Source organism: Onychostruthus taczanowskii, unplaced genomic scaffold (assembly GCF_017590055.1).
Source record: "Onychostruthus taczanowskii isolate IOZ18803 unplaced genomic scaffold, ASM1759005v1 scaffold40, whole genome shotgun sequence".
Classification (NCBI taxonomy): domain Eukaryota; kingdom Metazoa; phylum Chordata; class Aves; order Passeriformes; family Passeridae; genus Onychostruthus; species Onychostruthus taczanowskii.
The window spans coordinates 6,038,446-6,053,139 of NW_024501460.1; the positions used below are offsets into that span (position 1 = coordinate 6,038,446).

The window sequence follows — 14,694 nt, forward strand, 5'->3', positions numbered from 1 at the left end:
CAGCTTTAAGTGGCTTTATTTTTGAGTGCTTGTTGTACCTTGTGATTTTGGGCAGGAATAATTTGCCTTTATAATGAGATTTTTAGGTTTATGTGGTTGCGTTTTCTTCTTTAATGCTTAAGAAATATAGGTGAATTAGATCTGGTTAAATTGCCCCTAGTATGTTTTGACTCAAAATTTCACCAGTTGACTTTAAATTTTGCCCTCTTTTAGAAATAAAAGTTTAAATCTGTTTTTGCATCACGGAAATTATTTTTATTCTACTGTGTTTTGAAATTTCATTTTTAAAACAGGCTTGCTGAATTTTGTGGACAAATGTCTCAAAGTGTTACCCAAAAAAGTCAGCTTCAATCATGAGCAAATTAAATATTTTGATAATATTAATTCAGTACAGGTTTTCCCTGCCAGTTTCTCCAGAAACTTCACCATCTCTTCCTTGTTTCCCTGTAGAACGAGAAGCAAACATACAATTCAGTGAAGCCGTGGGACAGTAATTTTGACTTTAGCATCATAAATAATATTGAAGATTGTTTAACAAACAGGAGAAAAGAGTGTTCAGGGGAATTGGAAATCCTAAAGCAGCAACCATCATTATACCTTTTAGAGGTGTTTTACACTTTGGGTGGTTTTCATTATTTTTATGGAATGCATTCTCTTTCTTTGTATGGAGTTGAAGGGTCTGTTTGTTGCCTGGAACAGATTTTCTGCTGCAAGCTGACCTTGGCTGCACCAGCACCCAACCCTGCCATGTTTGGGTGTCCTGGGAGATGCTCCACTCGAGACACTGCTGTATCTGCAGCTACCCCAGTGTCACATGTGATGCTCCCATGGAAACCCAGGGCAGTTCTCTTTGGCTTCCCCCGTGTGGGGAGGCATTTCAGGTGTTCCCTAACATGAAAATAACTGCTTGGCCGGCTTTGAAAAAACAAAGCTCCCTTTTTGCTCATCTCTGGATGGAAACACAAACCAGTGGCGCTCCTGTGGGCAGAGAGGTTATAGCTGTTCCTTCCCAAAATTCCCTTCTAAGCTTAGAGGAATAATACTGATGTAATCACAAGAGGTGGACAGCAAAGGTAAAGCAGCAGATGCCAAATAGATGCCATTTCTTCAGCATGCAGGGCACAACATGGAGAAGATGCAGGGGTACGGTGGTGATAAGTACTCTGTGTGTGTATGTGTGCGGATTGCAGTTAGGAAACCTGTGGTTTTCAGGAGTTTCCCTTTGAAGAAAAAAATTTAATTCTCTTTCACCTTTCTTGCTGCTGAACAACATGCTGTCATTACTTTTCTTTAAACATAAGCTATTTTTCTGTTTTGTTTTGCTATGTGTATTTTTTTCCCTAAGCATGAGGCTTGAATCTATGTAATTATATGCATTTTCCTTTCCACTGGGTAAATAGCAGAGGGAAGGGTGAAAATGCCTTATGTCTGAAAGTCCATCTCATTCCTACAGAACTTTACTCATATCCTTAGGCCATCACACCTATCACTACACTACTGGTTAAATCTTGTGATAGATAAAGAGCGTATTAGCTGGAGAAGAAAAACAAGTTTCCTTGTTCTATAATACAAGTGACTCCATGTGATAGTGAAGTACCTCCTTTGCCAGATCCTGTTTCTTGGGTGTTTAATGGTGTTAAACTTAAATGCTCCATGCAGCTCTCAGAGGGTGGTCAGGTAAATGTGGGAAATGCAGTTAAAGCAGTTCAAGGTGCTGCTTGAAGGCTGTGTGACAGCCACAGAGATTTCTATCTCAAAATAAAAATTAAAAAAAAAACAACGCCAGCCAGTGATTTCTGTTGTTCTCTTATATGTTAAATCAGTTTCAGGAGGGTCTGGTTTTCTCCTGCTGGACCCCTGTTGTCCAGTAGCAGTTGTGGAGTTTGAGGAGCTCTTTCAGGATGTGCTATACATGATAGTGATTAACAAAAGCAAAACTGGTCAGGTCCTCTTCTCCTGGCTGGGTCTATGGCAATGGAAGAGGAGAGCTCATGCATGCCATGACTGTATCCTTAGCAAAGGTAGCAGTGATATCTGCCAGTATAAGGTTTTGGAGGGATCAGGAGGAAAAGGGTGAGAATGTGCCTGCTGAGAATGTGCCTTTTGATGCCACTGGGAAAAGCCAAATATGCTAAAAAATTTAAAGGAAAAAAAAGAATGAAAGAAAGAAAGAAGAGGGGCCTGTCAGCCTCTCTTTCAATTTGAATGATTCTTTCTCACTAGTTGAGTCCTCTGCAGACTCTTGCTGGCTGCACTCCAGCCTGTTGATTTGTGCCCCGCTGGCACACTGGCTCTTTGTGCACAGTGCTACCTATGGTCCCAGAGGAGCCAGCTTTACAGGGCAGGAACCATGTGCAGAGGGCTGGCAGCAAGCCCTGGTGCTGCTGGCATTTCCCCAGCCCACGGGGAGAGGACTGGTGAGTCCGGATGTGGATGTGAAGGCTAGGAGGGAGACCTCGAGGACCAAGTGGAAGTGGAGAGCAGTAAGAGGGGACCAGTGGCCAGAGAAGAGAGGAAATAAGACACTTTAAAAAGTGTGGGACCAAAGAATAAAGATAGTTGGAGGGGACTTAGAGAGGCAAGGGCAGCAAGGGACTGGGGGAAAGCAATGGAGGAAGAACATTCTGTAGAGGAAGAACACAGGAGGGGTAGAGCATGGAAACCAAAGGGGCTGCAATCATATGTTTCCCCCTCCTTCCAGAGCAAGCTTCCAAGCCCAAGGATTCATTATTAGAACTCTTCTTTTGCAAAATCCACTCCTAAAATATTTGCTTCATCCCTCCCTGCTGCCCAACTCACTTGCTCAGCTTGCTGAGGTTCCCTCCATAGCTCCCACAACAGAGAGCAGCAATGCATGTGTGGGTACCTGCAACCTCCTGATGGCCAGAGCTCCACACAAGGACATTGGAGATGCTCTTTGTGTTGCTGTTGGGGGTTTTTTTAACACTGATGATGCTAGAAAGCATTGACAAGTCATGCTCTGGGAAATGCAAGAAATCAGGTTGCCTGGGCAACCCCTGCTTGGCCTCCTGGCATGAAGGCATGATGATACAGCCTTTAATAACATGATTACAACCTATTTTTTCCACAGGGCTTAGGATGGACGAATCAGTACATAGGATGGACGATGATGTGGGAATGAAGCTGTTGTCTGTTCCTCATTTGTTGCAGAATTTGGAAGGTGTGTAGTGAATGAGGCAGAGGGTTGTAGAAGGAAAAAGGACAGTGTTGGGGAAATGAAGCTGAATACCTCCTGAAGAGCTGTACTCATTCTCTGGGTCTGTCAGGGATGTTCTTGTACGATGATGGAGATTTCCCTGGAATCAGGCCCTTCCAGTGCTGTCACTAATCACAATTTCTTCAGTGTCTGTCTCTAGCATGTAATTCTGGGGTTCGATTTGCAAAAAGATGGGAGCATTTGTATCAACACCTACAAGGGTTATTGATGCATGATTTTTTCTCATTGTGGACACAAGTCCTCTCTATTTTATCGCCCTGCCTGCAAAACAGGAGTAATCTTTGCCCTTACTCTTAAAAGAAGGTGATAGGGATGATTTCATTTGCATTTATGAAATTCATGTGTATTCTGACAGCACTGTTGGAATGTCTCTAAGGAAATCTGTGATTTTTTGTACTCGGTGGGAAGTTTGGATAATGAGGCTGAGGGGTACATGTTGAATGGGAAAGGCAGAGTTGTCTTTAATACCTGCGCCTTGGATGACTGTAGTGAACATTCTGGGAGAAAAACTAACGTGTGATCATCAAAATGCTGTATCATAATTCACATGAGCAATTGAAGATGGCTACAGCAACCTTATGTCTGACTTTTCAATCTTTTTTGAAAGTTATAGTCCTAGAGTTACAGAGTTGCTCTCCTGAAAGGAGGTTCATTTTAAATGCTGTTAGTATTTCTGTCCAGTGCTTTTTGTTAGAAAGCCATTCCAGTCTCCATATTCCTCTTGTACTACAGATACATCTTACTATTCAGTTCAAATACACTGTAGCTGTCTGGGATTGTTCTTTTTTTGTTTTCCCATTTGGTCCTGTCTGTGCCTATCTTAAATCTCTTTTTCCTCATGCTATATGAGAAGAGAGCAGCCCTATTCCTGTACTGAGATGAGTTTCTCCTCTGTCTCCTCTCCTTTTATAAATACAATACTCCAGCTTGCCAGAGCTTTAGTTTCTCAGATATTGATGATCAGAATTGTAAAAGAATTCCAGTGTTTCATTGTCTGAATTGCAAATACTTCATGACTGCATTAAACTGGTGCCACGTAGTCACTTGTGTTCAAGTAGTACATAACAAAATCCCACACAGGTTTTGCACAGGTTTTGCTTATCTTCCACCAGGAATATTTCCCCTTAATCACTGGGAATTTTGCATTGTATTTCACATTTTCACTTGCTTTTGCCACATGCTGTATCTCAAGTTCACCCAGTTCCCTCCGATGGCCCATTTGCATTGTACTTACCTTTGATAGTAAGGTAGTGCCTCACTTTATCACCAGCAGACCTTATTGGCACATTTCTGAGGTTTTTGCCAAGCTCCCTACTTAGATTATTAAACAATTTTTTTTTTAAATAAGATGAATCATCCCACTACTAATGTCCTGCCATCCGCTTATGATTTCTATTTTTCTATCCCTTATCGCTCTCTGGCCATCAGTCTGTATTTTACCTACCTCATAATTTCTGTATATGGCTTGAGAGCTGGACAAAAGTCCTGGAAGGTATAAATAAACCTGTGTGCCAGTAACTCTGCCTGCCTGAGAATAGATTGCTTCACCTCTGTGTTTCAGACTGGCCCACCTCCTGCTGCAGAGCTGTCATGCTCTGAGGATTGATCGAGTCTCTGTGCTAGGCTTCCATAGATCTTTTCATGTTCAAAGAGCTACTGACAGTATCGTTTAGCAGCCAGAAAAATCCAGCAGAAGTCCATCACCACAGGACACTTGTCATTTTGGACATAATTTTTATGTGGCTTGATTTGGGCTTTTGTCTGTTTTGTCTATGCCAAGTGATGCAGAGATGGGTGGTTTAATCTGAAGGCTCTGAAGATACTTTCTGATTTTGAAAGGCATGCTCCTGAAATGCAGAGGGTCCCATGAGAATTCAGGAGCTTTGGGAGCTGGTAGGGTTCCCCTTCCCATGAGACTTTTTAAGTCTGCCAGTGAATAGTTCTAATTTCCACTGAGATATAAAGAGTTAGCTTGTTGACAGTTTTCCTACTGAGTCCCTGAATAGGAAGCCTAGAGTGTGTGTGGGCTCTGGAGTATGGGAAAACTTATTAGGGGCCTCTGAATAAATGGATAGAAATATTTTTATGTTCCACACTCTTCCTTATGGTAAATCAAAACTGAAACATTTAATGCAAATTCCTTCTGTACTGGTGACTTCAGTGTAAAATCAAAGAGTAAGCTGGGTGTACAGGGAGTATTTCTGGTGTTAGTTCTGAGAGAGAAATAGTTTGCTTCTATGAGGTTTTAATAGGCTTTGGCTTTACTCTTATTATCTTAACTTTGACCTATGAAGTCAGTCAGCCTCAGAGCTGTCACTCTCCTGGTGTTCATCAAAGTCAGTCAGAGCAGGTCCTTCCATGCAGGCAGGCTCCCTCCAAAGACAGCAGGTCATTTGCATGAGAGCCAGTTCTGTAGCTATGACTTTTTGCAAGTCACATAGCTTATTTGTTCCTATTGTAAAGATATTTTGGTTATTGCAGGTCATTGATTTTGCAGTGCAGTGGGGATTTTTGGTGAATATCTCACTAGTATTCATAGAGGCAAAGGAGGGAGAAAGCCATCAGAAAAATGAATTGTGCTGGAGACTTGGAAACAAGTCATTCATCTAAAGCAGGTGACTTAGATTTGAAGTTTTAACAATGTCATAGAGGCATGGAGGTGGAAATAGCTGGTAGAGTCACAAGGCTCTCAATAAAAATCCAGGTTCTGTTTGCATTCTTTGGTGTAAGGTTTGAGACCAGATTCTTTTTTCCCCTCATCTTTTTTCTTTTTTTCTTCCCCTCCTTTTTTTTTTTTTTTTTTTTAATGCCTGTAATGCTGTTACATCTAGAATTGAGACATCTTTGTACAATGCTGTGATGCCTCCATGGAGTATAACCCTCATGAAAGCAGATTAAGGGTCCACTGCAGAAAGACTGCTGGGTGAGGAGGGTAGAGAAGGGGTGAGCTCCCCTGTCATGTGTGATCCTCACTGCAGCTGACACAGGAGCTGTTTGACAGTTCACATAACCAAGTGGGCCTTTACTTGAGGGCAGAACAGCAGTTCAGTGAAAAACACGGGTGGGAACTAGTTCAGAAGCACTGATTTATGAGAAAGGTTAAAAGGGGAGCCTGAGTGCAGGTGAGAAGGATGCATGACAATAAACCAAGAACATATGGATTATAGGAAGACCTAATGTATGAACAAAGCAGAAGTGGAGGGCAAAATAATATTTGGTTGCAAAGAAAAGTGTACCCAAGTTGATCATTGCTTCTCTTGATTTCATTAAGTTGTGGCTCAGTACAGCATATATTTACAAGTAAGTCTACTCTCTGTCTTGAAAGAAAAAAAATTTTCTCTGAGGAACAAACAAACAAAAAACCTTATCAGATTAAGAAAATCTGAAGAATATGGCATATGTACCTTCTGCTGACAGAGGATGAGATGTTTTACTTTATAGGCCAGATCTGGTCATTCTTAGTTTGAGTAAACGCTTTTGTCCACATGAAATCTGTGCAATATGTGTTGCTTGGGTTATGATTTTCATTGTTGCCCTTCAGCTGAAATAGTAAACACCCACCAACAGCCTTTCAAAACCCTTGTGCTTCTTCTAGTGCTTGCTTTGACTTCTTTTGCTGTAAAAGGTTTGGCCTGGGCTCATTCATGGCCTTTACAATTATGTATTATCTAACTGCTTCCATTGTTCTGAATTATTTTGTTCCCATTTATTCCTTCCTAGAATCTTGGTACAAAAATTATTTTCACCTTGTTCTTTGAGGTTAGGCTCCAATTTTTTTATTGCTTATATTTTAATATGGCCCTGATCCATTGCTGAGCCTGAAAAGGGCTTGTAATACAAATATTAATTTAACTAATTTTTTCTTTTGCTCCACTTTGGTTTTTCTGCTTGTGTGTACTTCATGCTGCATAGATTCTGGGGAGAAATGGCCATTATCAGGTTGTTAGGAAAGTGGTATAGCAATATTCTGCCTAAATACAATCACTAATGTAAGATACATTTTGCTGCTTTTGTCAGAAGCCTTCCCAGTAATTACACTAGAGAGAAGACCAGGAGTGACCTGTGAGCAGTTGATAGATCAAGTATTTGCATGTAAATAGTGTTTGCTTCATTTATTATTTTTGTGATGCACTTTTCAAATAATAGCTGGCAAATGTGGCCTTTGTTTCATTTGTAAATTCAGGTGGCTTTTTTTTTTTTAACTCCCACCCCCCCCTCTCCCAGCTTGCTTTTATTTTCTCCTGTCTTGCATCTCTTTAGGAAGTTGCTATTCAGCAGAGTAGGGCAGAGGTCAGGGCAGGCCAGGCCAGTTTGGGCAACTGAGGACACCCAAGCTCATTGCATATGCACAAAGAGAACTCATGCACTCTTCACAACGGGGCCACGCTGCTGCCTTTAAACACAGGCTAGAAAGCAGCACTGAGAGACTTTACCCCAGAAAACAGACCTAGTCTGTGCTCCTGGAGGGCATTATTTTTGTGATGCTTCTTTATAGCTACAGCTTCTCCTGCTTTTATTGGACTTGTTGTCCACTGATCCAGTAGCTTGGAAATGGTGGCTGCTTTGGCACACTTAGGTAGGTGTTCAAGCTCCAACTTAATGGTAATTGGGAAATAAACAGTGCCCTTCACTATTGTCCCATGCCAACAAGGGTATCAGAGGCAACATTTGTAAGGTTTGTGTGTTATTTCAACATTGCAAAGAAAAGATCACCTGAAGATGCCCCGAACTGGAAGGACATGGTGGGGCTTTAGTTCTGAAATGCAAAGACACCACAGTTGCTGATGCCCCATGAATTTTCTTTAAGAAAACGTCTTAACGTTTAGGACATCCATCAGAAAAATTTTAAACATTTGAAAAGGGAGTGGAGTAGAAGATGGATGAGCTGACATAATGTCCTAGCCACTTCATTCTCAAACTTGCATTTGAACAAATTCAAAAGATGACCCATGAAAAATGAGTTTGAGCTCCAGTCCTTTCCATGGCTTTTTAGGTATGCACTGCACAATGGGAGCAGAGCCTGTAGCTGCACAAGTGCAGTCTTCCCTTTAGAGAGTTCTAAAAATCAACAGAATCTTGAAGTTCTTCAAGAAATTTGCTGTCATGCTTGTTGGGGTCAAGCTCCATACTGCTCCCACTTTACATATACATTTTTAACTGGGAGGAGGTTTGGACTATGAAGGAGTTCTTAGTTCTTTTGCCCCTAGAAGATGAAGAGAAGCCTGGAAGAAAAGGAGGAACCTGTGCTGGACTTTAGGCAGGTAGTTCAGCATTTTTATATCTTCTGTAAATGTAATCAATAGTGTTCTGCTCTCCAGAACATCCCTCAGAATATCTTAGCTCACAAGTAAATCTTCTAATTCTCCTCAGTGAAACAATAATTCTGATTTGATTTGTTTCAGAGCTGGAAAAGGAAATCACCAGGAGACCAAAGAAAGTCTGCATTGTTAAAGTGGTGGGAACAAGGAACCTGTGGAAAAACATCGTAGTGTTGTGCGTGAACTCGTAAGTCCAATCTCTTTGTTTAAATAGTTGTGTGGTCAGTGAACAGGAGCAGCAATGGGAAGGGATAAGGGAGCTCCACTGTTCCCTTCTGTGGGACCCTTCACTAACATCTCTGATAAGTCATCCTGGAAAAACACCAGCTGTTGCTGAGAACTGTATTTTTTATGGCAAACGTGGAGGAGCTTGCTGGCTGTTTCAGGCAGCACAACAGCGTCTTCTCAGGTGCTGTGCTGACATCTGCTTGGCATCCCAGGTGGGAGCTTTGAAACCATTCATGCCCCAGGAGTACAGGTTCAAGTTGTTTGCATCTGACAGGGCTGTGGTGCAGAGGAAAAAGTTGCTTGCCAGTAAATACAAGTTGTTCCCTTATGTAACAGCTGTGCTTGGTGGGTCTTCAAAGGCAGATTACAAAGTGCCTCAACACTCCCAAATTGTGTGCAGGGGGTCACAGGGAGAATGTGCAGCCTCCAAGAGGACAATGTGATGCTTGCCTCCTACCGTTTCAGTTTGGACATGCTCCTGTGGGCAAAAACAAGCATCAGCTGAGGGTTTTGCAGGTTACATGTTCTGAGATCTTCTGTCCAGAACTGACACCTTGTAAAGAGGAAATACATTGGCTTGCAAATTCTGGACACCAGCAGTGCATTTTCTAATTTTTCCATCTTGCAAAATGCCCATTTGAATTTTTCATGGTTTTCTTTTCAAATGGGAGGTGGGGCTGGAGAAGACTGGAAATCCCCTTTCTCTGCTTGGTTTCAAAGTATGTAGCTCTCTTGTAGCTTTTTCTTCCTCACTTCAGGGCACTGCTCTGCAGCCCTCACTCCTGTTAGCAGGCTTATGGATCAGTCATCAGCCAGAGGGGACAGCCCCATGCTGGGCAAATAGTCCCCAGAAGCACACAGACTTCAGGGGTCAATCTCCAGTGTTATTGGCTTCAGAATCAAACCCGGTTTTATGAGCTTTGTGTCTCTCTTCCACCCACCAGTGAGTGACTCCTCTGTTCTGAAAGAGTGCTTTCTTCTAAGGCTCACCAAGTACATCTAGTAGACAGTGTTAAATGTATTTGTGAAAACTGTTTACATGGGGAATTCTCCCCTTCTCCCTCACCCACATTGCTTTGCATATTTGGAAATTCCTTAAATCAGAACTAGGCAGTCCAAAAAATAACTTCTGACATTAGCACATGAAGGCTGTTTGCATCCAAGCAGAGCATGAAGCAGATGTACATCTGAGGAAATAGATTTCATGTTTGTTTTTAAGAGGTGGAAAAAATTATTTAATTTTACTTCTGTTACTCCTGTTAGACAGGGCTGTGCTAAATTTTTAGTTCAGGGAGAAAGAACCTTTTGCAGGGAACAAAAAAAAATTAAGGAAGACAAGTGTTTAATTTTAAAAGTAACTATTCTGAGCTGCTCACCAAGTGAAGAGAATAGAGTAATTCTTAGGGAACAGGCTGGAAAGCAAAGTTCAAATGATTAAATAATTTACTTTATAGGTCATGGTCTCAATAGCAACTTTTGCAACAGTGTTTGCATGCATAGAAGAGAAAGACAGAAGAAAGGCTGGTTAACTCTGCCCTTTTATTACTACTGTTTTGCTGGCTAATATTTCTCTTATGGGAGAGTCAGTTATAATCTAGTTATACAAAGCAAATGTAATTTTTGTGTAACAGGAAGCACTTGTATTAGGTTTTTGTCAGGGGCAAGGTGTTTGGTATGGAGTATGGGGTTTTGAACTGGAGCATTGATTCACAAGTTTGCAAGCTCCTCAGGCTGTGGGCTGTCATGCACTCAGGGTCTGCATATCCCCACAGCTGCTTCTATGCTTATTTTGATATCCAGTTTACACTGACAGCTTCAAATTCCTGAACTTCAGAAGTATAGAATGTATCAGTGTAGTGCACCTGCCTTGTTTTGTTTTGTTTTGTTTTTGAGACCTGGATCTGTGCCTTCCACTCTTTCAGGCACTGTTAATTTGTGCCATGAGATTTGTCTTATATAAGTGCCAGGGACAGGAGGTTCTTCCTGGCAGAGGTACTTGAGCTGTGATGGGTGCAGTTGAGAGCATTGACCTCTCCTGCCACACCCCTGCTACTATTTTGTGCCACATCAGGGGAGGAGCTGGGGCTTCTCATCAGACTTTTCTACCTTCAGCCCCCTTCTCTTTCTTCCTTTTTTTTTTTCTTTTCTATTTTTTGGAGACATAGGGTGAGACAGGAGAAAGATGTGTGAAATGTGATGGTGAGATGTTGATCAGTGGCATCTCAAAGAAATTTTTTAAAGAGAAGGAGACACATTGCAATGAAGGGTGGTGTAAATGTATAGACTGGATTAGAGCTTATTGTTTCATAATTGTAATAATCATTGCAGCACATACAACTTCAAATACTCCTTTCTCGGGGCTTTCAGTTTTAATGGGCTAGCTTGGGAAGTGAGGTGTAATGCTTGTATTTAGTATGACCAAGTGCCACAGGCAGGTGGGTGTTCCTGGTGTTTTGCTGTCCAAGCACAGAGGCTACTTCATTGCAGCAGTGCTGGCTCTGTGGCTGTCAGCAGATGCACTGGGAACAGAGAGATGTGCTCTTCTAGGAATGGGATTTCTCAAATAAAATGGGAAAACCTACCACACACTAGGAGTTCTTCTGAAGTTCCCCATGCCCTGATCATACCATGAGCAGCAGCTATATGAATAAAGTCAGCAAATATTTGGTTGAATGGAGATTTTTTTTTTCATTTGCTTCTTTTTATCAATGCTTATTTTCACAGTAGCACCTAGAGATGAGTTTCTTAATGTAAGGTGTTGTATTCCTGCGTTAATGCCTCCCCACACTGAATAACATTGCAGTGTGTGCTCTGCCCTCTCAGCAATGGTCTCTCTTGCCCTCTCCTGTTTCCCCCAGGCTGACTGGTTATGGCATACACCACTGTTTTGCAAAAAGTATGATGGGGCACGAAGCGAAGATGGCGATTACCCACAACTTCTATGCGGACTACTACACCATGGCTGGGATTGCGCTGGCATCCTGCCTGGCCATGTGCCCTGTGGTCGGGTTTCTGGGGAGGAGAGGAGGACTCCTGCTCTTCATGATACTTACAGCTCTGGCATCACTTCTGCAGCTGGGCCTTCTCAACTGTAAGTTGGAGATGAGAGCTTTTCAGGACCATGCAAGCTTCACATGCAAATAAGGGACCAGGAAATACTAGCATTTCCTTTGCCTTTCCCAGATTTGTCATGTGCTACACCTGCATAGTTTTAGAATCTGACTTTGTTTGAAGGTTTTCCCCAAACACTTGTTTCTCAGGCTCATTAACAAAAGGCATTGTATTCTGGATGATTCCCGTGTTAAAGCTTATTGAGCTTTGGTGCTGTATCCGGGGTAGTCACCAAGAAAACAAGCAAGGAAACAAGAAATGCTTTCAATTTTGTTTTAGTGAAACATCCGCCAAGGAAAGAGCTGTATCAAGATTGGGAAGGGAAACTTTCCTAACCAAGTCTGCTTCTCAAGTGGCCTCTAAACCATGCAGAAGTTAAAGCAGTAGGTGTATGTCCTCTGCCTGCTCTTAGCATCTTGCTATGAACATCTGATAAAAAGGTAGCACAGAAATCGTGCAGCTGAAAGACCCTGCTTTTAACACACTCTGTATATATTGTCCATGTGAATGTATACACATGATTTTGGGAAGTGACACAGCATTTCAAATGGTTGTTTCTGCAAAAAGTGAGAGTGTCCCACCTCTTCCTTTGCAGGCAGTAACTTTTGTCTGGCCCTTTTGAGCTGCTTCAGATATTAAAACTGCTATAGAAATATTTCCTTTCCTTTTTCAATTTTATTTCATTCTCTTCATTTTTTGTTGGTTGAGGAGGTTGAACTTGATGAATCAGAGAGGTGTTGAAGCAGAGAGAATATGGGATGTGCTTTGCCACTCTCACAGTTGCCAATCATTAGACCCCTGTCCCATAAAACCCCACCCCAAGGAAGCGGGAAGAGGGTTGAGACATACTTTGGACAAACTGGATGTGAGACAAACACTAGAACACTGGTTATTGCTGGTTTAATTTCTAAGTTTAGAAATAATTGAGGGCCTTAATAAGAAAGAGCTTTTCACATTGAGGATGGAAAGCTTTCACATTCTTGCATACTGAGGGCAGCTCCGAGCTGACAGGAATTGTTCATATTTACAGACTCTGTTTCCCGGAGGCATTTACTGAGTTTGCCTTTGGCAAACAAGCTATTTGTGGGAGTGTAGGAGGGAAACAGGGAATCTCTTTCATGACATGGAGGAAACTCCAGCATCATGTGTGTTTGCTCCCAGCTTGGCACAGATGTTTACATTCCCTTTGAGCACATATTTACCATGTCCAGCAATCCCGGCTGAGAGTGGGAGAAGCCCCATGGCTGCACCTCACCGTGTCTGTTGATGGACTGAGACCATTCACATGCAGATTCACACTGTGCATGTTTGCAACCTCCCAAAACTCCATGTTCTTCTGAGGGTGTCCAGCAGGGACTCTCTACACTGAATTTGCCCATTTTAATTTTTGGTTTAAGGATGGGAGATGTTTGTTAAGAGAATAAACACACTTGCTTGGTTGAGAGATGGCGTGTCAGAGCCCTTAGTCTGCTCCAGAGCCACGAAAATCTGGTTGCATTTTTTCCAAAACAATTGATGAGGGAGGTGGGAGGTAGGTCCCTGTAGGACTCATTACAACCTTTTCCATAACAGGTTTAGGTGTTTTTGTGACACAAGTTGCCAAAACTAAGCTCAGGCATGGCTTTAGGTTCTTTGTGCTACATTGGCACACTCAATGCAGTGCCCTTGTCAGCCTTTGTGACTCCACTCTTTTCTTTGTGAGAAGAGGAGGGAAAGGCAGCCTCGAACTTCAGAGCAGCTCTCCCCACTTCTGACCATGGCCACCTCTTCCTCAGAAGAACTAGATGTTGTTTGGAGAGAAGCAGTGACCCTGTTTATTATTAAATCTGTCACATCATCTCACGTGTTTTAATTTAGCAGAATTTGGAATTGGAAAATGAAATCAGAATTTGAGAATGGTGAGAGAGAGAGAGAGAAGGGTCTTCTCCACCAGCCACAAACCTGCAGCAGACCTTGAAGCTCTCCTTGTTTGACCCCTCCTCTGAACTTTGGAGTGTCACAGAACTCTGGAAAGTCACAGAATCAGGGTGGGAGATGACCAGCAAAGCTGTGCCCAGCTTCTACTGATGCCCTTCCCCTTGCTGCCCAGTGCTGCCATGTTCTCCTGTGTGGTTAGCACTGGTGGCTAGTGTGGCACATGGGCCACCAGCTCATGGTCTTGGAGAGGAATAGGTCTCCCACCAGTCTGACAGCACTGATGCCCAGATTTTTCTCTCTAACCCAAGCTTCTGTAGGCCATTCCCTCAGGCTGCAGCAGGAGGGCATTTTCTCTTCTCCCCCTTCATTAACAACAAAGAGGCCTTTGTGTTATTCCCAGTGGTAATTCTGTGGCTTTTAAATATGCTTTACTGCTGGTCTGTTATCACTGTCTCATTAGCATGCTGTCCTCCAGCTGAGATGTGCCTGGAAACAGCATGTCCTATCTGGTGACCAGGGAAAAATGTGATGGTTTTGGCATGGGAAAGAATTGGGAGTCAGAGGCTGGGGCTAGGATGGCATGTGGGATTTACCCTTTTTTTTTTTTTTCAGATAAATAAACATATAAAAACGGTGTGTTCTTGTTTTCTCTCCCTTTCTCTTTTTTATCTTTCTCTGACTTCCATGGTCTTGGATCCAGTGATTGGAAAATACAGTCAACTTCCAGACTCAGGTATGATTTACAGACAAATCTGTATCATGTGGGAAGCACTGCCCCAGGAACAGGTAGATCCAAAAGGCCTGGGCCAAAGCACCCAGAGCGGAGCTGCTGCCACAGAGGGGTGCAGGGGGAAGTTCCATTTCTGTGCAGTGCTTTGAGAC

At 42.5% G+C, this 14,694-nt stretch overlaps 1 protein-coding gene across 2 annotated transcripts in view; it reads left to right on the forward strand.

The window, feature by feature from the left end:
• SLC22A23 (solute carrier family 22 member 23) overlaps positions 1–14,694 on the forward strand; it is a 108,531-nt gene that overhangs the window by 82,292 nt on the left and 11,545 nt on the right. The window contains exons 6-9 of one of the 2 annotated variants that reach the window (XM_041413136.1): positions 3,092–3,181; positions 8,641–8,743; positions 11,643–11,875; positions 14,513–14,545. In XM_041413136.1, the coding sequence (XP_041269070.1) occupies positions 3,092–3,181; positions 8,641–8,743; positions 11,643–11,875; positions 14,513–14,545 (459 nt within the window). The remainder of the gene's footprint in view (positions 1–3,091; positions 3,182–8,640; positions 8,744–11,642; positions 11,876–14,512; positions 14,546–14,694) is intronic. The other variant, XM_041413137.1, reaches the window with a different exon arrangement.